At 36.2% G+C, this 25,875-nt stretch overlaps 1 protein-coding gene across 28 annotated transcripts in view; it reads left to right on the forward strand.

Annotated features, from left to right (window-relative positions):
- The window catches only part of CLOCK (clock circadian regulator), a 135,332-nt gene that overhangs the window by 54,111 nt on the left and 55,346 nt on the right, over positions 1-25,875 (forward strand). For 21 of the 28 annotated variants that reach the window (XR_003432110.1, XR_003432108.1, XR_003432109.1 and 18 more), the window contains 5 exons: positions 12,300-12,391; positions 14,454-14,537; positions 17,958-18,047; positions 20,360-20,419; positions 25,142-25,290. Coding sequence is in view for 24 of the 28 variants with exons in the window: in XM_027102898.1 (XP_026958699.1) it covers positions 18,001-18,047; positions 20,360-20,419; positions 25,142-25,290 (256 nt within the window). In the remaining 4 variants the exon portion in view is untranslated. Of the gene's footprint in view, positions 1-9,028; positions 9,146-12,299; positions 12,392-14,453; positions 14,538-17,957; positions 18,048-20,359; positions 20,420-22,603; positions 22,707-24,511; positions 24,657-25,141; positions 25,291-25,875 lie in introns of those variants that run through there. The other 7 variants (XM_027102904.1, XM_027102908.1, XM_027102899.1 and 4 more) reach the window with 5 other exon arrangements.

Raw genomic sequence — 25,875 nt, forward strand, 5'->3', positions numbered from 1 at the left:
AAAGACCCCGAATAGCCAAAGCAGTCTTCAGGGAAAAAAATGGAGCTGGAGGAATCAGGCTCGCTGACTTCAGACTATACTACAAAGCTACAGTAATCAAGACAATATCTTACTGGCACAAAAACAGAAACATAGATCAGTGGAACAGGATAGAAAGCCCAGAGATAAACCCACTCACCTATGGTCAACTAATCTATCACAGAGGAAGCAAGAATATACAATTGAGAAAAGACAGTCTCTTCAATAAGTGGTGCTGGGAAAACTGGACAGCTACATGTAAAAGAATGAAATTAGAACACTCCCTAACACCATATACAAAAATAAACTCAAAATGGATTAGAGACCTAAATGTAAGACCAGACACTATAAAACTCCTAATGGAAAACATAGGAAGAACACTCTTTGACATAAATCACAGCAAGATCTTTTTTGATCCACCTCCTAGAGTAATGGAAATAAAAACAAAAATAAACAAATGGGACCTAATGAAAGTTAAAAGCTTTTGCAAAGTAAAGGAAACTACAAACAAGACGAAAAGACAACCCTCAGAATGGGAGAAGATATTTGCAAATGAATGAACAGACAACGAATTAATCTCCAAAATATATAAACAGCTCATGCAACTCAATATTAAAGAAACAAACAACCCAATCCAAAAATGGGCAGAAGACCTAAGTAGACATTTCTCCAAAGAAGACATACAGATGGCCAACAAACACATGAAAAGCTGCTCAACATCACTAATTATTAGAGAATTGCAAATCAAATGTACAATGAGGTATCACCGCACACCAGTTAGAATGGGCATCATCAGAAAATCTACAAACAACAAATGCTGGAGAGGGTGTGGAGAAAAGGGAACCCTCTTGCACTGTTGATGGGAATGTAAATTGTTACAACCACTATGGAGGTTCCTTAGAAAAACTAAAAATAGAATTACCATATGACCCAGCAATCCCACTACTGGGCATGTACCCAGAGAAAACCATAATTCAAAAAGACACATGCACCCCAGTGTTCTTTGCAGCAGTATTTACAATAGCCAGGTCATGGAAGCAACCTAAGTGTCCATCAATAGACGAATGGATAAAGAAGATGTGGTACATATGTACAATGGGATATTACTCAGCCATAAAAAGGAACGAAATTGGGTCATTTTAGAGATGTGGATGAATCTGAAAACTGTCAGACAGAGTAGAATAAGTTAGAAAGAGAAAAACAAATATCGTGTATTAATGCATGTATGTGGATCCTAGAAAAATGGTACAGATGAACCAGTTTGCAGGGCAGAAATTGAAACACAGATGTAGAGAACAAATGTATGGACACCAGGGGGGCGAAAGCATTGCGGGGGGGTGGAGTGGTGGTGTGATGAATTGGGAGATTGGGATTGATATATATACTCTAATATGTATAAAATGGATAACCAATAAGAACCTGCTGTATAAAAAAAAATTAAATAAAAAAAAAAACAAGAAATAACAAGAAAGTAATAATACTAGAGCAGAAAACAAGCTCTTCTCTAAAAACCAGAAGGGGAGCTTCTGTCTTCTCAATCCTGAAAAAGAAAATTAAAAAAATAAAGCATTCCACAAAGGCTGGGATTGATCAATCTTGTTTCGACATTTGTTTGATACTTATAAATTATGCCATTTTTGTATATGGTGTAGCCCATTAAATAATTGTCCAAAAAGGAAAGTATGCTCACATATTCATTTGGACGTTAAAACTTTTGCCATTCGGAAAAGTATCCATAGAGCCTGTTGCTTATAGCAATCAAGTTTGACCTTCAGTTGCAGTTGAACTCATGCAACTGGAATTCTCATCTACGTTATTTTTCAATTCCCTTGAAGAAACATGAAAGGAAAAGATAGTTCAGATAGTTATGAACTTCTGAATGGTGATATAGTCTTTTATGTGTTGATAGATCAAATTATTTAACGTTTATCCCCAAAAGATACTTTGTGTTCACCAAAGAGATTTCTTGGGTCATGGGATGTGGTAGGCGGAATAATGGCCTTTCAAAGATGTCCATATCCTACATTGCTGGAAACTGTGACTATGTTAGGTTAAATGACCTTATAATGGGAAGATTGTCTTGGATTATCTGGGTGGGCCCAGTGTAATCAGAAGGGTCTTAATAAGGGAAGAGGGAAGCAAAAGAGATGGCAGCCTGAGGAGGACTTGGTCTGCTGATGGATTTGAAGATTGAGGAGATCCATGAGCCAAGGAATGCAGGCAGCCTCTAGAAGATTGTAAAGGCAGGGAAACACATTTTTCTGTTCAAGTTTCCAGAAAGAAATGCAGCCCTGCTGACACCTTGAGTTTAGCCCAGTAAGACCTGTGTTGGACTCTGACCTACAGAACTGGGAGATAATAAATTTGTGTTGTTTTCTTCCATTAAGGTTGTAGTAATTTGTTACAGCAGCCACAGGAAACTAATACATGGTACCTCTGTTTAGTTTTCCACTAACATGCGTTTTACATGTTGATTAATTGAATCCTAATGTGAATGACAATGTGATTTCCTGCAAAGATCAATTTTAGTTTAGTATACTAAGAAATCATTTGTGTTGATAATATGCTGGACACTGATGGGCAGACCTTTGTGTACCCAGGGATCTTTAGTTTCTCCTTCACAGGAATGGTGACATGTTTAGTGTGGCCAGAGAATAAGGAGTATGTATACAGTGAAGGTGGAGTGGGAGATGAGGCTGGAGAGAGAGAATGAAGCTAGAAAGGAAAATTGGTGTCTTATAATGTGGCAGAGCAAGTGATCTTCAGAAGCCATGGTTTCCTTCCACCTGTTCTTTAATATTTGTATTATTTGTGCCTCTATTAGTAAATGCTGTAAATAAGTTGGAATTATAAGATGTTTTTATTATCAGCTTGACTTTAGCCGTATGAGAGTTGTAAGCAGGTTGCATTTGGCACAGAATGGCTCATGGAATGGCTTATCTATATGTTAAATATACAAAGGAATCAATGGTAAAAAGGAAGCCTAGAGTTTAGACAAACATGAAAAAGAATTGTTTCTGATAAGGAATAATGAACAACCTGACCAACAGAGACTGTTACTATCTGAACCTGACCAACAGAGACTGTTACTATCTCTGATGTCCCCTGACCATCTCAGATAAACTTGCCTTGCTCCTTCGTACCTTTTATGGGATGAGAAACTGTAAGTACTTAGCAACGATTAGGAGGCTAGGACAGGTTAAAAAAAAAAAAGACATAGACATAAATAAATAAATTAGAGCTATATGGCCAGTTAGAAAAAAATGCTTGTGGTTTTTTGGTTTTTTTTGATGGATTTGAATCAAGCAGATCACATGCTATCCTAGACCTTGTGTGAGATTCAGAGGGATAAAGTGCTTGAAATTGAAAATATGGAGGGGGGGCGTGTGATTATTGCTAATGGTGAATTCTAGAGTAACTCCAGGGGAATGAGTGGGAGGTAAGTGCAGGATTGTTGGAGGAGAGGAGGTCAGGGAATTGACTGGCCAAGATGTTGGGAGGATCATTTATGTAGATATCAAAATCAAAAACAACTACAAAAGAGGTATTGGAGAGAGACAGCCCTCAGAGAAAGAGGGCTTATTCTGGGGAGTTATGAATGCTTACAACAAGCAAATGGAAATAACTGATATAGTCTGGGGGCATGAGATTCAAAGCTGGGGGATTTAGGGAGGGAGAGAAAGAATAATTCAGAAATGACAATGAGGCCCTCACACCAGGGCCTTGACGTATGAGACATGGGAGAGAAGAACAGCTATCACTTGAAAGGCCTGGAGATAGAGCAGAACTCCTGGAGGAGAGCAAGAGATCTGTTGGTGCAGGAAACGTGAAGTGAGTGTACAACAGCAATATTGAGGAAGTAGGATATTTTGCTAATGGTATACTGTGAGTTCCAGAGGACACAATGAAAGGATTTTGGAAATTGGGAAAGAAAGGGGAAAGGGGTCAATGTGGGGATATACAGAGTATATAGGGACAAGAGTCTAGGTGATGGGGGGTGACCTGAGAGTCTTGGACCTCTCTTGGTGACTGAAATAAAAGGAAAGTAGGGCATAACAGGATTAGTCCTGGTGGTTTCCTAGGTAGATTATTGTAAATATGGAGGGAGAGAGGGTTTGGGAAAGGCAGATTTATCAAGAGCAGCCAGAGATTTTAGACCTGTATTAAATTTCTGTTGTCATAGAACAAGAAACTTAGAAACTACCACAAACTTAATGGCTTAAAACAGTACAAATTTATTATCTTACTCTTCTGCAGCTTAGAAGTTCCACAAGGGTCTCATTGGGCTAAAAGCAAGGCGTCAGTAGGGCTGCATTCCTTTCTGGAAGCTTCAGAGGAGAATGTTTCCTTGTGTTTTCAAGCTTCTAGAAGCTGCCCCTATTCCTTGGCTTGTGGCTCTTCTTTCACCATCAAAACGAGCAACACTGCATCCTTCTGACTTTTCTGTCTCACAGCTCTCTGACCACAGCCAGGAAAGGTCTTCTGCTTTTAAAGACTCATGTGATTTCATTGGACCACCCAGATAATCGAGCATAAACTACTCATCTCAAAATCTTTAACCTTGATCGCACCTGCATAGTCCTTTTTTGAAACATATTCACAGGTTTCAGGGATTAGGGCGTGGCCCATTTAGTGGGGCCTTTATTCTGCCTACCACAGGGTCCCGTCTTCCTGTGGATACTAGTGTGAGGCCTGGTGCAGGGTGGTATAGGTTCAGGGTTACAGTACATGGTTCAGTGTGTAGTTCACATTGAGACTCAAGCTTGGGCTCTTCCTGCAGCTTTAGATCTTTTATGGGGCTCATTTGAGGCTGGGGACAGTCTCAGGCCTCAGTCTCATCTCAAAAAAGGGTTAAGGTGCTCATGTTTTCTGTGGACCAGATCAGTCCATCACATGAAGAGGGAGCTCAGACATTATTTGAATTTGAATAATTGCAGTAGTCTTGTGTGCCACTAAGAGAGCTGTATTAATTTTTCAGTTTTTTTTACTTAATGAGGCTTCAAAAATACCTCACGTCTAGACATCTGACAGTCTAGAATTTTGGTAGCATTTGATGTTTGTATTGAGCAAGCATCTTCTTTGGTTCTAAGAGGTCTGGTTCATGAGACTTTGGTGTGAGGTGTGTTTCTTGTTCTTACTGTCAATTTTAAATTTAAGTTGGTCTTAGAAACTGCTGTAGAGTCAAGAATGTTTTTCATCTTGCTAATATTTTATATAGAGGTGGACTAATGTTCCCATTCAGTATTGAATAAATTGAGAACTGTTACATTTCATCTTTACTCATACATTAAATAATTAATTTTAGAAGTATTTCAGTCTTTTTTTACAAGTTAAAATTGTTCTCTTAGAAATACTTACCTTTTTAGCTATAATACAAACAGTAATCTGCAGAAGCAAGTTTGAATTTTTCATAAATGGTGATAAATATAGTTAAGGATTGTTGGGTTTTGTATTATGCCAGTCAATTAAATTTCAGCACTACTTTTAATTAATGTTAATAGATCCATCCGTCCCAGAAAGATCTGTGATATCAGATTGAACTAACCTAAATTCCAAAGTAGGTCAGTGGGTCAATAGGTTATTAGGTTAGAAAAGAGTTTATTGTGGTTTCCATTTTTTAAGCCCAGGTTCTTTGAGTTAAACCTTTTTAATGAATAATTTAAAAATTATCAATAATTAGATGAAATTTAAAGTTTTTTTCTTTAAGTTACATGAACAGTGCATAGGAAAATAGTCTCTGTTACTCATGTTTTTTAATAGTAATGTGTTACTTTGTTACTCATGTTTTGTTCTCTGGAATGGATAACATGTATCTTATGTTCTTATGGTAGCCAGGACTCTAGTATTGGACAATTAAAAGAAAACATTCAAAAGGCAGAAGTTAAGTTTTTCTGATTATAAAGTAATACATGTTCTTGGAAAAATTTTAGAAAGTGCTAAAGAAAAACTAAAAATGGAAAAAAACCATAAGCAAATTACTCAGGAATAACAACAGTTGGTACTTAAACATATTTGGATTTATGTTTGATACATTTTAATGCCACTGTTAACTGCTGTTGGATGTTTAAATCTTCCAAGCTTTACTATTTTAAATAATAGTGCAATGAATATAAAACTTTGGTTACATCTCTGATTATTTCCTTTTTTTTCAAAATGAAATTACTAGGTCAAAGGACGTAAGTGCTTGAATTATTGACACTTCTCATCAAACTTTTTTTAAGAAAGGGAGTCCTAATTTACTCTCTTAAAGCATTGTTCAGTGTCTATTTCATATCTCCATCACCAAACTTATCAAACTGTTATTAAATGTAATAGACACTTTAGAGTCACTTTCTTCTCCACAGTGCAATGTTGGCATTGTCAACTTCTTAAAGCACTCTTTTCCTTTAATTTTACTGACAAATAATCCTTCCTGGCTTTCTTCTATATCTTTGGTCCTTTTCCATCTAGTTGATACTATTATTAACACTAATCATACTTAAAATTTATTGAGCATTTGCTGTTTTCTATATACTGTCCAAACGTGTAACATAGTTAATCCTCAAAAGAACTGAATGTGGTAGGTACTACTATTATCTCCATTTTAGAAATGAAAAAACTGATGCACAGAGATTTAGTGACTAGTCTCAGACTCACAGCTAATAAAGGGGCTGATCCATAATTCACACCCAGGAAATGTTTCTAGAGCCATTTCTTTACATTGTTGCTCTGCCGCCTCCCCATTTTACTAGCTACTCTTCTGCCTGTCTGTAAAATATTAATTTTTCATCAGGTTTCAGTCTTAGCCATTTTTTCCCTAATTTTATATGTTTTTCCTAGAGAAGCCCATCTAATCATTATCTTTAATTTACCTATTTACGTCGATGGCTCCCACTTTACATCTTTACCCAGTTCTTTCCTGAATGCCAAACCCACATTTCCAACTGCCTACTGGACATTTTTCCTCTTGTATGTCCCATAGATATCTTAAACATAACATGTCTGAAACTGAATCCATCATTAAAAGTGTTTGTGAGGTATTTGTTACATAGTGATTAAGAGCATAGCTCAGGCTAAACTGTCAGGGTTCCTATCTTAGCTTTACTGCTGATCTTGGCCAGCTTACCTGTTCTCTTTGTGTTTCAGTTTCCTCATCTGTAAAATGGAGATAATAATAGAGCCTACCTCATATGACTGTTGAGTCTTAAATGAGAGAAAACTTTAAAGAATGCCCAATACGTAGTAAATGTTCAATAAATGTTAGCCACTGCTTTCAACATCTTTCCCTCACACTACCGTCCAACTTACTCCTCCTGTGTTACCTGTCAACCCACAGATGTGTCCAAGCCAAAATTTGAGTGATACTCTTGACTGCTTCCTGCCCCCAGCTTCTGTTAATCAGTCACCAGATTCTGTCTAGTCATCTCAGGATCTATTAAAATTCCTATATTTCTTTTTATAATCTCTGCTTCTGTATTATTTTACCTGAACTATTATAATGCTCTGCTTCTACTAGTCTCTCTAATTCTAGTCGAGCCTACTTCCATTCCATTCTCTGTGTTGTAGCCAGTATGATGGTTCAAAAGAACAAATGTCTATTAATGTCACTTTCCTGCTTAAAACCTTTCAATGTCTTTGTTGAGGGGGCGGAGGTGTTGGGAGTTACCTTCATGTGACCTTTCACGATCTGCTCACCTCACCAGTATCATCTCTTACAACAACCTCTGTTACCCCCTGTCCTTAGGTTTTTGCCCTAATCATACGAAACTACTTGTAGTATTCTAAAATCACAGTTTCTTCTCATGTCTCCAGACCTTTGCATATACTGTTCTTTTGGCATAGATCAAATTTCTCTAGCTCTTTGCCTGGTGAACTGTTATTTTATTCTTGAGATCTCAGCTTACGTATCAGTTCTCCAGGAGGCTTCTTTAACTTCTTTGTCACTCCCAGTGTGTTCAGAGAGCACTTTGTGGGTTCTCTGGGAAGTGCCTCAAATGTAGTGGCTGTGTCTATTTCACTGTTTCCAAACTACAGTCAGCGTCGTATCGGACACTTACTTGTATTGGTACTCAGTAAATATTTGCTGAATGATAAATATATGAAGTAGAATTTTTAAGGAATCACTAATATTTAACTATAATATGTTTTTACTTAAGTTTCTTTGATTTCTAGCCAGGAATAATTTTTACATTTATTAGCGATTTGTTTTCTTCGTGGCTCCTCGTTTAGTTATACTCTTTGTTGTTTGTTTGTTTGTTTTTAGCTGGGTTTTAACCTTTTTTCAGTTAACTTTTAGAGACCCTTATATGGTAAAAATATTAACCTTTTGAAGTGCTGCAAATATTTAAGCCTTTTATTTTGGCTTTAAAGGGGGAGTTTCCATTTGTGTTTATTTGGTTAATAATTGGTGTCCCTATATATTATTATCCTTTAGTCTTCACAACAGTTGCCTTAGGTAAGAAATCTGAGGCTTAGGATAACTAAGTAAATTGTCCAAAGATTTTCATCCATGCTTTTCTGGCTGTAAACTCATGGTCTTAACTTCTATACTTACTCCTCCAGCATGCTGGATTTGTTAGGTGCTTTAATTCTGACGAGTAACTTGATCCCAAAGTACTTAAAACCAAGTAGGGCAGTAGGATATGCTTCTTAATTTTGCTTCATGCACATTTTAGGAATTAAGTTCTATTGCTCCGGTGTTTTTGACTCAGACCTCTTACTTTTATTTGAGTCCGTAATCTCCAGGGATTTTTTTCTTGTTGCCATCAAAAAAATCCCTTTTTTGTACTCAAAAATACCCCCTCTTTTTTTTGCTATCTAAAATATCCCTCCTTCTTGCTGTCATATTATATATACAGCAGATTCTTGGTGTTTTAAAAAAATTCTAGAATGGACATTGGATGGGTCAAGCAAAGTCAATGAGGGTAAAGTTTTGCATTAACTTTGGTGTGGCAAGGTTGGGTTGGTCTTGGTTAATTCAGTTATTCACAATGATTATTGAGTTTTTAGTATTTGTCAAATATTCTGACAGGTCCTAATAATAGATGAAGAAGTGAAGCTTCACTCCTGCTTCGAAGGAGCTCATGATTTAGAAGAATGCTAAGAATGAGAATGTTATAGTGATATCTCAGTTCTACAATGAGAAATAGTAAGAATACAGCAATTCCTGATTTTCCGTGTTAGTGAAAACATTTCTATCCGAAACTGACAAGTTCCTGAAGTTCCTTCCACACCAGAAATTTTACTTTTTGATTAAATTTATTCCTAAGTGTTTTATCCTTTTGATGCTCCTATAGATGACATTGTTTTCTTAATTTCCTTTTCAGATTGTTTGTTGTTAGTGTATACAGAAATGCAACTGATCTTTGTATATTTACTTTGTGTCCTGCTATTTTTTTTTTTTTTTTTTTTGCGGTTCGCGGGCCTCTCACTGTTGTTGCCTCTCCCGTTTCGGAGCACAGGCTCTGGACGCGCAGGCTCAGCGGCCATGGCTCACGGGCCCAGCCGCTCCGCGGCATGTGGGATCTTCCCGGACCGGGGCACGAACCCGTGTCCCCTGCATCGGCAGGCGGACTCTCAACCACTGCGCCACCAGGGAAGCCCCCTGTGTCCTGCTGTTTGATGTTTATTAGCTCTAACAGTTTTTTTTTGCTAGACTCTTTAGGGCTCTCTACATATAAGATCATGTCATCTGCGAAGAGAGATAATTTTACTTCAAACTTTCCAATTTTGATTTCTTTCACTTCTTGCTTAATTGTTCTAGATAGTACTGTGTTGAATACAAGTAGCGAGAGTGGCCATCCCTGCCTTGTTCCTCTAATCTTAGAGGAAAAGCTTTCAGTTTTTCACTGTTGAGCGTGATGTTAGCTGTGGAGCTTTTCATGTATGGCTTTTATTATCTTGAGAAAATTGCTATCTATCTCTTGTTTATTTAGTGTTTTTACCATGAAAAGGTATTGAATTATGTCAGATGCTTTTTCTGCATTAATTGATACGATCGTGTGATTTTAATACTTTGTTCCTTAATGTGGTGTGTCACATTAACTGATTTTTGTATGTAGAACCGTCCTTGTACCCCAAGGATAAATCCCACTTGGTCATGGTGTATGATCCTTTTAATATGCTATTAAATTTGGTTTGTTAATATTTTGTTGAGAATTTTTGCATATATATTTATCAGGGATATTGTAGTTTTTCCTTGTGGAGTCTGTCTGGCTTTGGTGTCAAGGTAATGTTGGCTTCATAAAATAAGCTTGGAGGTGTTCCTTTCCCTTCAGTTTCTTGGAGGGGTTTGAGCAGGATTGGTGCTAATTAATTCTTCTTTACATGTTTGGTATAATTCTTCAGTGAATGTTTGGTCCTGGCTTTTCTTTGTTGGGAGGTTTTTGATTACTGATTCAATTTTCTTATTAGTTATAGGTATGCTAAGATTTTCTGTTTCTTCATGATTCAGTCTCGATAGGTTCTATATTTCTAGGAATTTATCTGTTTCCTCTAGATTATCCAGTTTATTGGCATTTAATTGTTCATGATAGTTTATTATGATCCTTTGTATTACTTGGTATCAGTTGTAATGTTTCCTCTTTTTGTTGTTCTTTGCTAAAAACACTTTTTTTCTGTTGTTTTATTTATGCTCTATTTTGTTTCTGCTTTAATCTTTATTATTTCCTTCCTTCTGCTAACTTTGGGCTTTTTCTGGTTCCTTGAGGTATAAAGTTAGGTTCTTTATATTTGACATCTTTCTTCTTTTTTAATGTAGTATTTACCACTATAAACTTCCCTCTTAATGATGCTTTTGCTGCATCCCATAAGTTTTGATGTTTTGTGCTTTTGTCTCAAAATATTTTCTAATTTCCATTTTGATTTCTTCTTTGACCCATTGATTGTTCAAGAATGTGTTTAATTTCTGCATGTTTTGAATTTTCCAGTTTACCTTATACTACTGATTTCTAGTTTTATTCCATTGTGGTCAGAAAAGATATTTGATAAAGCATTTCAATCTTCTTAAATTTGTTAAGACTTGTTTTGCTCCCTGATGTGATCCATCCTGGTGAATGTCCCCTGTGCATTTAAGGAAAATGTGTATTCTGCTCCTGTTGGGTGGAATGTTCTGTTAAGTCCATTGGTCTTTAGTGTTGTTCAAGCCATCCGTTTTCTTATTGACCTTCTCTGTCTAGGGTTCTGTCCATTATTGAAACTGGGGTATTGAAATTTCCTACTATTACTGTGTTGTTGTCTGTTCCTCAGTTCAGTTCTGTCAATCTTTGCTACAAATATTTGGGTGCTTTGATGTTGGGTGTATATATATCTATAATTGTTATATCTTCCTGATAAATTTGACCGTTTTATTGTATAATGTTCTTTTTGTCTCTTGTGACAGTTTTTTACTTAAAGTCTATTTTGTCTGATGTAAGTATGGCCATTTGTGCTTTCTTGGTTACCATTTGCATGGAATATCTTTTTCCAGTCTTTTAGGCTCTGTGTGTCCTTAAATCTAAAGTGAGTCTTGTAGATAGCATGTAGTTGGATCTTGTTTTTTTATCCGTTTACCTACTTTGTCTTTTGACTGGCAACTTTAATTCATTTGCATTTAAAGTAATTACTGACAGGGAAGGACTTATTGTTATTTTGTTCATTGTTTTTGTCTGTCTTGTAGCATTTTGTCACTTTTTTCCTTTCTTGTCTTCCTTTGTGTTTCATTGTTTTCTTTTAGTGACATGCTTTGATTCTTTTCTCATTTCCTTTTGTGTATCCTGTATAGATGTTTTCTTTGTGCTTACCATGGGTCTACACAAAACATCTTAGAGATTTAACAATCTATTTTAAGCTGATAACAATTTAACTTCAAAAACTCTACTCTTTTACTTCTCTCCCCCACCACACTTTATCTCCGTCACAAATTGCATCTTTTTATATTCATTATATATGAGTATTCATTAACACATATGTGTGTATTCATTAACATATTTTCATAGCTATACTTATTTTTATACTTTTGTCTTTTAACTTCTATAGTAGAATTAAAAGTAACTGTTGTAGTTTTTTTATTTTTAAGTTATTTTCTTTTAGAGACAATTTATAGAGTTTAGCATTTGTTATATATTGGTTTGGCCAAAAAGTTCATTTGGGTTTTTCCATAAGATATTACAGGAAAACCCAAACAAACATTTTGGCAAACCCAATACATTTTTGTGACAAAGTTATAAATTTTGTTATGTTTCAAAATTATTTTGAAACCTTCTTCATGATAAATGTCCATATAAGTTGAGTAAATCTAACACATTTTTTTCTGGTTTAAACAGAATTCTGAGACTGATGGTCAGCCATACAGAAGAATACATTGAACTTACAGTTTTCTGAAGAATCAGTTCAAAAGATCCCCAAAATACAAAAGGTAATGAAAGAGTTGTATCTTGGAATGTACTTTGAAATGACACTTGCCCAGGAAAATGGGAATTACAACCAACCTAAGAGAAAAGATTTGAAGGTACTGACATTAAGAATTTCCTAAATGAGGACTTCCCCGGTGGCACAGTGGTTAAGAATCCTCCTGCCAAGTCAGGGGACACGGGTTCGAGCCCTGCTCCGGGAAGATCCCACATGCCGCGGAGCAACTAAGCCCGTGTGCCACAACTACTGAGCCTGCGCTCTAGACCCCGAGAGCCACAACTACTGAAGCCTGTGTGCCTAGAGCCCGTGCTCCACAACAAGAGAAGCCACACTGCAACGAAGAGTAGCCCCCGCTTACCGCAACTAGAGAAAACCCGCGCACAGCAACGAAGACTCAACACAGCCAAAAAACAAATAAATAAATTTATTAAAAAAAAAAAAAAAAAAGAATTTCCTCAGTGAAATGTCCCAACATGATATCCTTAAAATAAAGTTCACAGATCCCATCCTTAAATATGAGCTGTAGCCAAAGATCACTGGACATTTTAGGAAAGCCTCTTTTGTGAGAGTCAAAGACCAAACCAAAATAGAAAATACCAAGTTAGGGGAAATGGAGACCAGATAGGCAGGTAAAAATGGAAAGAAACACAAAACTGTCATTTAATAGTTTGAGAAATAAGAAGAGATGCTAAATCCATGAACATGAGAGAGAAAAAAATAAGAAATGAAATCAGAAATGGAAAACTCAATGGAAGGGCTAAAAAATGATACTGATGTTGAAAGTAAAGCAAAGAGAAAATGGGAGAGAAAAGATAAGAAAATTGGGGAAACTGTCCAGGATCTCCAATGTTAAAAAAAATAGGAGCTCTAGAAAGAGAATAGAGGGACTAGAGGGGAGAAATACAGAATAGTGAATGATTCAGCAAAACTCTCCAGAAATTAGAGGACACACATTTACAGGTCGAAAGAGCCCATAGAGTGACCAATGCAGATATGAAAATTAGTCCAAAATAGGGCATATACCTGTTAAATTTTGTTAAACATAAAACTACATCTCTGATAGTTTAGTCCAAGATCTTTTCTCTACTTTTCCAGCCAGTTGATAGACATGCTATATTTAAAAGAGAGATAAAGGAAGAGCTTCCAGAATAAGAAAAATAATAGGTCACATATAAGGGATCAGTAATCAGAATGGCTTTGAACTTCTTTCTTCTTCTTTTTTTTTTTTTTTTTTTTTTGTGGTATGCCGGCCTCTCACTATTGCAGCCTCTCCTGTTGCGGAGCACAGGCTCTGGACGCACAGGCTCAGCGGCCATGGCTCACGGGCCCAGCCGCTCCGTGGCATGTGGGATCCTCCCGGACCGGGGCACGAACCCGTGTCCCCCGCATTGGCAGGTGGACTCTCAACCACTGCGCCACCAGGGAAGCCCGGCTTTGGACTTCTTGATCCCACACTGGAAACTAGAAGACAGTGGAGAAGGGTGTCTCCACTGAAGATAGAAGGGAAAAATGATTTTCCTTCATAATTCTGAGGGAAAAATGATTTCCAACTCAGTATTCAGAATCTAGCTAGACTGTTAATTAAGGATAGACCAATGTTAGTTTTAGACTTGTGATGTCTCAAAAAAATTTATCTGCCATGTTTCCTTTCTTGGGCAGTTAATGTAGGAGGTACTCAACAAAAATAAAGAAGTAAACTAAAAAAAATGAAGCCGTAGGAAGAAACAGGGAATGCAACTTACGTAGAGACCCAGGAAATCACCAAGATGATAGTGAAGAGTGATCCCAAGATTACAGCTGGTCACCAATTATAGTTATCCATTCCCAGTAGGAGTAGGTCAGAAGGTGCCAGGAGAAATAGCTGCAAAAGATTAAATTGGTAGAATCTGTAAGGTATTTGAAGATATTAAGAGTAGATTTAGACAAGAGTTTAGGGCTGAATTGTAGATAAGTATTCAGAAAACCAGGTAAATAACAAAACAAAACAATGATTAACTCTAGGGAAAACTATTCCAAAAAACAAATTGTAGTATACCATATGGCTTAACTGTGAATTGTATTTACAGAGTCATAATAATGTTAACTCTGGATATAACCACCTAGCCAAAATCACGGTATTGGAAATTTGGGCAAGCGTGCGTGTATATGAGGTAAGGATGGGGGAGTCAAAGCTAAATTATTATTTTTTATAGTGGAATTCGGTAGATGATGGCGTAAAAAAAAAGACACTTTAGAGAGCAAAAGCAAGCACTTTTAATAATTACATTGGGGACAGCTCAAATAAATTGGGAGTGTATAGGCATCCTACCTAAAATAGAATCAAGAAGTAATAAAGTAAAAGTTATTAGAGATAGGGAGTTAACTACCAAGGGAAACAGTTAAAGAGATGAAAGTGGTTGAAAGTAGGAAATGCGGATCAGAAGACTTCTGATTTTTTAAAAAGTCTTGTAAAACTGGATACTTTAAACTCTGAACAAGTATACATTTGTGAAAATAAACACTTAAGTTTTAAAATGAGAGAGCGGAATGAATTAAAGATGTTGAAACACCAACTGTACACAACTCTGACAAGTGGTTTTTCTGTGAAAGGGAGCAGAAAAGGAGGGCCATTCCTGAAGGGGGTTGCTGGGTCGAGGAAGTTTTTGTCTGTTTTGTTTGTTTTTTAAGGTAAAATACTAAGATGTTGATCAGAATATTCCAGTTATAGAGGGAGAAATTAGTGATGTAGAAATGGAAAGCTTTGAGAAGTGACAGCAGGTGGGACTCAGATGACAAGATACTGATACTGCATAATTTATTTTTAATGCAGAATGTGTTATATTGTATGTAAGAGTTCTTTTCCAAAGATGGAGTGCCAAGCACTGAGATTTTCTGTTAATTATGTGTAATGTTGCATGCTGCATTTAAAACATACCTGCTTCCATATTTTGCAAAGTTTGAATTGCTTAGAAGGTTTGTTAGTTAATACCTGCGCATGTGATAAATGTTTTCAAACTTGTTTTTAAAATGATGTTTATAAAAAAAAAATGCCATCCTGCCCTCCACTGTGATAAAATAGTAATGTGGTGCTTACTCAGCTGGGAATTCATATCATTGAATGACTTTGAGCTCAAGTTGCTTAAGTAAAGGAGCATTTGATTCCTAGCAGTAACTTGATCCTTTATCATTTAATTTGTAACTGATCCTTTTAAAGACAGATTATTTCATACCATAGTGGTCTATTAATATCAATATTTAAGAAAAATGACTTTTAATAATATTTAATCTGTATTAGACCATCTCCTTGCTGTGAGTAGGGACATCGCATGCCTTCTAAAAATGACTCCTTAGAATCCATGCCATGAGCAAGTGTGACTCTGCCTAGTCTTTTTTGTGCTGAAAGTGTGAGTCCTAGGATAGACCCCACACAAGACCTTTGGCTGCTCCCACATTACCACTTTGTCTTGTTAAAGTTAATTCAACACCATGTAAAGAAGTCAAGAGGAATCTCCTAACAGTTGCTTTAGAGTACTTAATTGGGCCTATTTCACTTCTTCCTTTATCTTTCCTATATCTTTAAATATAGCATGCCTATCAGTTGGCTGGAAAAGTAGAGGAAAGATCTTGGACTGAACTATCAGAGATGTAGTTTTATGTTGTTCGGTTAGCTGGGCAACAGATAGTGTTTGGAAAAATATTGTTAACCAACAATAGTAAAGTAGCTTAATAAAGCATCAGTCTATCTTCTAAAGCGTTTTGGATTCACTTCCCTTATAGTCAGCATGGCCTCTCCTATATAGTGTAAGTTCTTATCCTTGGGGTCCTTTTTTCCCTCTAGTTTGCCCTATTTCTACCTTCTGATAATTAAACAAGCATATACTTGCTGCCATATAAGGCTCAGATCTGGTCTTTTAACTTTAAACTGAAACTGTTCTTTTTTTAATCCACTCAAATTGGCTGTGTTACCTTTGCACTGTTCTTTCTGTTCTAGTGATAGAACCAACCTCTGTTATTACCATGATGCTAACTAAGTATGTCTGTTAGACCAGAGGGCTGTACTTAGGTGATCTTTAAAGTCTCTTCTAACTCTAAAATTCTATAATTTTCTGTTCCATCTGCTGATGTTGACCCAGACACTTAAAATCACTATTTTATCCTGGAGTTAGTTCTTTTTATTTTTCCTGACTCCCCTCACTCATTATCTTTTAAGAACTCTCAGCCCTTCACAGTTCTGCTTCTGCAGCCATAACCACATGGGCAACCCAGCATCATTTATCCAGAGTTATTCTCTCTTCCTTTCATGAATGTACATTTAAAAACAATGATAGAGTATTATAGAGTCTCATGTCCTTTAATATTCTCTCATTTAGTTAGAGTTACACAATAATTTACACTATTTTCTAAACTTTAATTAAAAAATAATTCTTGTGCCTCAGAACTGTTAGGATATTTATTAGAGTTAAGGTGGTTATTCAATATTTAACTCATGACTATCAGATGTAAGTATCTTATATGGGTAAAACCTGCTTTATACTTTAGCAAAACTGTATAGAATATAGAGAGATAAATTTTAGGCTTATGACTGAGTTTTAAAGCAGTAAATTTTAATCCCTTCAGTGTGAGTATGAAACTTCATAATAAGGCTCTTCTCTGCTTGACTTGCCTTCACCCCTTTACCACTCCTGTTGTCTCTCACTTTATGCTCTAGTAATTAAAACTTTCAGTTGTAATATGCCTACATTTTTCTCTAAAGAGAAAACTCTCTCAAATATGACGCTCTCTCATAAATGCCTGTGCCTTTGCAAATCACTTTTCTTGTGGCTTAGAATCCCTTCAGCTATTACCTCTTCCTGTCCTTTAGTCTGTTATTTCTCAAACTTAAATGGTCATACAAATCACATGAAGACCTTGTTAAAATGTAGATTTTGCTTCAGTGGGACTAGAGTTGGGATCAAGATTCTGTATTTTAACAAGCTCTCAGATGATGGTCTCTGGAGCACATTTTCAGTAACAAGAATCTAGACTGCCTAACAAACTCACTGTCATCAAGAATATTTCCTCTGACTGCCCCCCCCACCAATATACCTTCATCATCCCTTTTATTATAATTATTTAGTTATCCATCTCCCTCTTTAATTGCAGATTTTTGCCTATAGTGATAGTGTCTCTCATCCTTCTATTTCCAAAGCTAACTATACTGTTTAACAGAAAGTAGGCTTTCAACAAATGTTTATTGCCCATTAGCTGGTGTTATTATAACCTACTTACATAGGCTTACATATGTAGCCTACGTAGTCTAATATATATACTGAATATTAAGAGTGGCTTTTTAATTTCCACTATTTTGTTATAGAAAGAAAATGAATTATGGTCTTCAATTTTTGTTCCCCTGTAGTCCTTTTTTTAAAAGGAAAAAAAGCCTCAAATGTGCCTCAGCTAAGTATATTTGCTTGAAAATAATGTTATAGCCTTCAGTAGAAACAAAAACATTTTGAAGTCTCTATGAAAACATAGTATTTCTCAAATTACTGTGTTTGTAGACATAAGTTTTTTAGAAAACTAATGACCATTTATTTTTCTTTCCACCCAAGGAGAAGTACAAATGTCTACTACAAGACGAAAACGTAATATGTTATGTTGTTTACCGTAAGCTGTAGTAAAATGAGCTCACTTGTTGACAGGTATGTTTTTAGAGACTTGTTTATTTTGAATTATATAAAGCTATTTAAAAAATTCACTGTTAGAGTAATGGTCTATATCAAACTGATAAAAGGAGTATTATGCTTAACCATAATTACTGTTCCATTTACCTTCTGTACCGAGCAAATTTCATGTAATAGTAAGTAAGGTATATTATCTAGAGCCAAAGTCAACAGCATGTGGCTTGTGTTCTGAATGGATCTTGAACTGTAATTCTGAGCGATCTGGTCAGAACTGCTCTGAAATAAATTATGACAATTGCAGATGTTTGCTTGGCGCTTTGTGGGATCATCTGTCTCCTTATCTGTTGGTTCTAACTTCAGCCCTTTAAGCACCTTAGCATTTGTGACTCATGAGAGTTGACTCTAATTAGGATTTCATTAGTTGAAATTATAATCTTTAAATATTACTATTGGGAAAAGGATGGGCCTCTTTGTTTCTTTGATTTAAAGACTTTAGTTTTTTACATTTTAACATGTCTGACATTGGGATTCATCTTACAATTGGCTTATCATAGTTTAATTGGTGGCATTGTTTTCTTTCGTAGTGGCACATAAAATAGTAAGTCTTATAGTCATTGGTGTCTTAAATTTGATGAAATACAGTACCAGTTTTTAAAAAATACCTGCTCTTTGACAGCTAATGTACAGAGCACTTTTTATGTCTTACTTCATTTAACTTCACAATAATTCCATGAGAATTTACAGATGAGGAGTCTATAGGCCAGAGAGGTTAAATAACTTGTTTAAAGTCACATAGTAAGTAATAAGGTGGAGTTATGACCTGTATTGGTCTGACACTAAAGTTCCTATAGTTCCTGTGCTTTTATTATAGTGTAATGTGTGATTCTTCCATAGGGGATTCTTTAAGAGTTTTGTAGCTAGAGTTGTGCACAGAAGTGACTTTGACATCTAGGGACAGCTTTCCTCCCTTTTCTGTGAGGTAAATAGTGAAGGTATGTACTCTATCAGAGCTTAAGACTTAAGGGGCAAGGAGTTTCCTCAGGGAGGCCTGCCTGCCACTGCCATGGATGTGGGCTGTGCCGTAGTTTCAGGTGAAATCTATGTGTAGTCTTTTCCTCAGAAAGGATGTTTCTTCACTACTCCTAAAGATTAAATATGATTTTGGCATTATGCTTCTGAATGATGGTCACTTCCTATTCTAGACAGTATGACCTGTAGGGACAACATCTGGGTGTTCAGACATAAAGCAGTGGTTTTTAATATGAGTTCATTATCTCTCTGAATATCGTGAAAGTTATGGACTCTCTTCTCAATAATGTACGTTTACATACAGAGTTTTTTATAAATTTCATTGTATACATGGAACCCCAAAAGTCTACTCATGAACCTCTATGATACGAGATTTGTAGATGGTCTCAGTTGTGGGGCTCGTAGGCACTTTATAGGCCACAGAAAGATGTGGTTAAAGAAGTGAATAGTGAGTTCATGTAAAAGCTCATATCACTTGCAACTATTTACTGTTGCCCCTTAGATTAAGGAGTTAGCCACCAGTGCTCTTGGTTTCATTTGTTAGAATGCTCTTCCCCTTGGTCTTCCCATAACCAACCCCTTCTTGTCGCTTAGATCTCAGGCTCAAACGTCCCCACTTCAGCAAGTCCTTCCCTAACCACTCAGACTAAAGTAACCACCTAGTAATTAAAACATCACCCCTTAAAAAAAATAATAAAATTCATACATTTTCATGTTGATTTGTTTCTACTAGAAAATAAGCTATATGAGAGTGGGGATCTGTATGTCTAATTAACTGCTCTGTAACCATGTCCAGAACAGAGCCTGGTACATGAGTGCTAACAAATATTTGTCAAATGAATCAGTACTGAGTGAAAATATATCAGTATAAGTTAATATGCTAGATATTGTGATGTTTCTGAGTGATTTGTGTTTTATAAAGTAAATGTCTCAGAAAATGTTTTTTAAATGTGCTACTATAATTAAAAATAATTTCAAATGAATCATTTTGTATAATGGCAAATATACTGACTTTCTATAGATTTTCACTGGTTACTAAAAGTTTGGAATAAGATATTTAACCTCTGGTAAAGTTAAATTATTGTTTATTGTAATAAACTTTTTAAAATGTAAAACATAGTTGAACTTTGTCTATATGTGTTAGAAAACAGGTTAGTAGTTACTTAGTTTGAACTTATGCAATCCATAACTCTACAAAAATCCTAGGATGTAACTGATTTCATTCATACGTTGTTTTAGTATTGCTGTTGCTTAGTGAGTCTGCTCTCTTATTTTCTCTATCCACTTTCTTTTTCTTTTAGAGACGATGGTAGTATTTTTGATGGGTTGGTGGAAGAAGATGACAAGGACAAAGCAAAAAGGTAGTTCAACTTCAGATATAAAATAGTAAATAAATGAATAATAAATAAATGTAATAGTAAATCAGTGATTTCCAAAATCTATCTGCCTTAAGAACTTAGATATGTTAGCAAGGTGGAAGAGGTTAGAGTATCAGTGTGTAGTTTATAAATTAAATTATCCTCTAAAAGTGCCCTTCTCACCACATCATATTATGGCACATAATATTTACATGACATCACTGGGGATGTTAGCCTTCGTCACTCGACTAAGGCAGGGTTTGCCTAGATTTACCATTGTAGTTACTCTTTTCTGTTAACCCACTCTATTCTTTGGAAATAATTTATTTAGAGTAGGGATGGGGGAATTAAGCTTCACCTCTCATAGGAAGGGATATCTACACATATTTGAAATTCTTCTGTAAAAAAAAGAAATCTCTTTCCCATTTATTTATATCTCTGTGGACTCATGTATATTTTGTATGGACTCATGATTTATTTTGTACTTTAGGTTGTACTTCAGTGCTATGTTATTCTGTTGCTCAGTTTGTTCCAGCTTTGGCCTTTGGGAGGTCTTTCTGGGTGGGCTTCTGTGTCTTTTGACATGCCTCCATTCTCCAACAGAAGGGAAAGTGGGTGGTGGAGAGTAGGCGTGGGGGGGAAGAATTGATGGAGAGGTATCATCAAGTAGGTGACAGGATGGGATCTAGAGCCATGGTGGTGATGGTGGGGGCTTGACCTTAGATACGGGCCTTGATGGTGATTACAGTATCAGGAGGGAGGGTCCAGAGAGCATTGCAGCCAAGTTTGTAGTCATTGAGGGTAAGCAGTAAATACTTTATGGTTTTTTTCCAGCCACATTGAACTACTTGGGTGCTCAGACATGAGGGTAGAGAGTGTAGTAGCATTACATACAGATACAAAAGATAAACATGTAATAAGTAGTAGTTCCTAAATAAGTAGTAGTTCCTAAATGTCTGTATTTAGCAAAATAAAAGGTACTGGGATAAGAAGAATATTCACATAACCAGATAAACTGCTAAATTCTTAAATGAATGATTAAAATATATCTGGGAAGAAGATTTTGAGGAAAGCTATATACAACTTTATTCAAGGAAATTAAAAGACCTGAATTTGAAGCTAAAAGTATATTGGATATAACTCCTTTCCCTTAACTTCAATCTAGTGGGGGAAGGTTCTTATAAAATAATTCAGGGTAGAGAGAAAGTCACTGATAAGGTGGGAATAATCAGTCTTGCCTGAATGAAGAGGCAGAACTTTTTTTTTTTTTTAACATCTTTATTAGGGTATAATTGCTTTACAATGGTGTGTTAGTTTCTGCTTTATAACAAAGTGAATCAGTTATACATATACATATGTTCCCATATCTCTTCCCTCTTGCGTCTCCCTCCCTCCCACCCTCCCTATCCCACCCCTCCAGGCGGTCACAAAGCACCGAGCCGATATCCCTGTGCCATGCGGCTGCTTCCCACTAGCTATCTACCTTACGTTTGTTAGTGTATGTATGTCCGTGCCTCTCTCTCGCCCTGTCACAGCTCACCCTTCCCCCTCCCCATATCCTCAGGTCCGTTCTCCAGTAGGTCTGTGTCTTTATTCCTGTCTTACCCCTAGGTTCTTCATGACATTTTTTTTCCCTTAAATTCCATATATATGTGTTAGCATACGGTATTTGTCTTTCTCTTTCTGACTTACTTCACTCTGTATGACAGACTCTAGGTCTATCCACCTCATTACAAATAGCTCAATTTCGTTTCTTTTTATGGGTGAGTAATATTCCATTGTATATATGTGCCACATCTTCTTTATCCATTCATCCGATGATGGGCACTTAGGTTGTTTCCATCTCCGGGCTATTGTAAATAGAGCTGCAATGAACATTTTGGTACATGACTCTTTTTGAATTTTGGTTTTCTCAGGGTATATGCCCAGTAGTGGGATTGCTGGGTCATATGGTAGTTCTATTTGTAGTTTTTTAAGGAACCTCCATACTGTTCTCCAAAGTGGCTGAACCAATTCACATTCCCACCAGCAGTGCAAGAGTGTTCCCTTTTCTCCACACCCTCTCCAGCATTTATTGTTTCTAGATTTTTTGATAATGGCCATTCTGACTGGTGTGAGATGTAGTTTTGATTTGCATTTCTTTAATGATTAATGATGTTGAGCATTCTTTCATGTGTTTGTTGGCAGTCTGTATATCTTCTTTGGAGAAATGTCTATTTAGGTCTTCAGAGGCAGAACTTTGAGGAATTAACTTGGACAGATTTAAAGGCCAAGTTTAGAGATGGATAAGGTGAGCTAAGGGTATTCTGTTCACAGAGACTTTGAAGGTTTGATCGTGTTTTTAGGGGACCAAAAATGCTATGGCTGTGGGAAACCTTGGAGAAAGAGAAGGCCTCATAATAATGCTGTCAGAATTAAATGGACCATGTTGAACGCTGACATCTGTGCCCTGTTATTATTGAGGTCATCACAAGGGCTGAATACGTCCAACCTGAACGTAACATGAAATAAAGTTGCTTTAATGGGTGTGATCCACTGGTAGAATTGGCAGTGATACTTGATTTCTGTATGTTTCTTATGCTGGAGTTAAGATGCCTGTTTTAAATTATTACTTCTTGGTAACTGTATGATCCTGGGCATATTCTCTTTCATGCCTGAGTTGTCACACTTGTAACATGAAAAATAATAAAGTCTACTTTGTAGGAATTAAATGAAATTTCATGTATGTTTCTAGTAGTGCCTTATATACAACATTTATACAATTATATACAATTTCCAGTAGTAACTTATATACAACAAATAATGGCTCTAAATTTTACCCATGTCTTCAGATATTTCATATATAATAATTCTCAGTTACTTATATCCTACTTACTCCTTTCTAGAGGAATATAACTAGATCTGTATGTCTAACTTCCTCTAGTATGTGTCCTTTAAAATGTCAAACAGGCAATTTCACCATATTTAAATTCTCCCCAAACCATTGGTCTACCGAAACTAGTATCTCAAGTTATATTACACATGGTCATCTGGCCTCCAGTCTTGTTTTGCATACAGTAAATTTCCAGTAGTATTTGTTATATGAATTTGTTTTGCCAAGCACTGATCTTTTCATTACTCTAGTGCTAGAATGGTCTTAACAAGGAGTTCTGTTCATGTCAGTCATTTCTTTGCTTAAAACCTTTTAGTGCCTTCCCATGGCTTTCACTATTAAACTAAATCCTTTTGTGTAGCATAAAAACTTCATGATTTTTTCTTCCAGTACTTATTATTCCTAATTGCCACCCCTCCTCGTCCCCCAAGTCCAGCATAGCTGGGCACAGAAAGCTTGTACACTAGCTACATGAGCCATGCTGAACTACTTGTGATAGATGTGTGGCCCTTATTTTATTTTTTTTGGCCGCACCACACAGCATGCAGGGACATTAGTTCCATGACCAGGGATTAGACCCGTGCCCCCTACAGTGGAAGTGCAGAGTCCTAACCACTGGACTGCCAGGGAATTCCTGTTAGGTTTTCATCTTTGTGCAAGTTTCCTGTGTCTGGAATGTCCTGCTCACACCCTGCCACCATCCCTTTCTCACTTAGCCTTCATGACTCAATTCGGCACACTTAAGGAGGTTCCATAGGTATTAGGTGAATTTCTTGAAAGGACTTATCTTTCTGTAGTATCCCTAGTCCTTATTAGCACAGTCTCTGTCATTATAACAAAGCACTCAATGTTTGGTGAGGGAGTCAGTTAATTTCTGTTACGTTTCTTAAGAGGTTTGAACAGTTGTATTTTTTCCCAGTACTAATACAGAATAAATGCTCCTTTACTGAAAAAAATTAAATTAAATTAATAGAATTATCCTCTGACCTTTGGGGATCTTTTGGGAAAGTAGTGTACTTTCTAAAGTTGAATTCTAAAATCTGACTTCACAAAGCAGGTAATTAGAAGTATTATGGAATGATTAATTGCTCTGTAAATAATTGTGTTTATTTATCTCAAGAGTTCTCAGTACAACTAAGAATTTGCTTCTAGTTACTGCTTCACATAGAACAGTGGGAATTATTCCTTTAGCACATATATTTTGAGTGCTTACTGTTTGTTAGGTGTTATGCTTAAGTGCTTAGATGAAAAAACTGGGGCTCTGTTATCAAGAAGCCTACAACCCAGTGGAGAGACAGCTATGCAAAAGAGTGGTTACAGCTCTGTGTTGGAGGCTGGGATGGAGGAATAAAGAGGAAGACTGTGTGGGTAAGCCTGAGGGTAGGGAAATTTTCATTTTTAGATTTCTGTTTATAATTTAAAACTTACAGGAGATGGATAACTTTCTCCTATTCAATAATTTTTAATGATTTGGACTTATACATTATATGTGCTTTCAGAAACTGTATCTCAGTAATATTCATAACAACCTTATAAGGAAAATACAGATTCTTGGTAAATATTAGAGTAAATAAAACCTGAGATTTGAATGTAGTTTGTCTTACTGACATTTTCATAAAAACATGTATGCCGAATGCTTAAAATGTAGAAGCTTCTTTAGTGGTTAAACTAAGAAGAAAAATTATTGCCCTGATTAACTGTATATTGTTGGTAACCTAGGATATAAATATTTATTACCATCTGTATTGACAGAAGTACATGCTCTGTGGTTGTGTATTGAGCACTGTATTAAACTATTTGTGTAATTAAATGGACTGTTTGAAAACTGGTTATTTAATTTTTTATTTCATCAGAGTATCTAGAAACAAATCTGAAAAGAAACGTAGAGATCAGTTTAATGTTCTCATTAAAGAACTGGGATCCATGCTTCCTGGGAATGCTAGAAAGATGGACAAATCTACTGTTCTACAGAAGAGCATTGATTTTTTACGAAAACATAAAGGTACATTTTTAACTTTGTAAAATGGATTATTTTTTTTGAATAGTAACAGACTGTCTCTTAAAGCATAATGTGATGAAATCTTGGCAGTGATGGCTTGAGACTGTATGCTTCCTAACCATTTTTAAGAAAAGGAAATAATTGCTTTTTTAAAGATTTCCTGGTATGTTCTTTCTTTCATTCAACAAACATGTATTTAGTGCCTACTAGTATATCCTAGATTCTTGTGGTGCAGGGTAACAGTCCTGGCCCTCAAGTAACTCAGGCCAAGGGAGACAAACATATAAACAGCTAATTGCAATGCAAGTAATTGTAATGTGAGTAGTGCTCGTAAACTGTAAACTTTGTGTGAGAACACAGAGGAAAGAATGTGTCAGGGAAGTCTTAAACAGTTAATTTTTCAACTGAGACTTCCTGTTAGCTTAAGAAAAACAGCATTTCACATGGAGGAAATAGCATGTGTAAAACCAGAGGAGCAGGGAGAGTTCAGTTTAACCGGAGCATAGTTTGAGTTGGAAAGTTATGGGTCTATTTGAAAGAGAAGCAAGAGTCAGATCATGAGAACTTTATATGTCATTTTAAAAGGTT

This window comes from Aethalodelphis obliquidens, unplaced genomic scaffold (genome assembly GCF_003676395.1).
Source record: "Aethalodelphis obliquidens isolate GAN/ISIS:26980383/991018 unplaced genomic scaffold, ASM367639v1 scaffold6, whole genome shotgun sequence".
Lineage (NCBI taxonomy): Eukaryota > Metazoa > Chordata > Mammalia > Artiodactyla > Delphinidae > Aethalodelphis > Aethalodelphis obliquidens.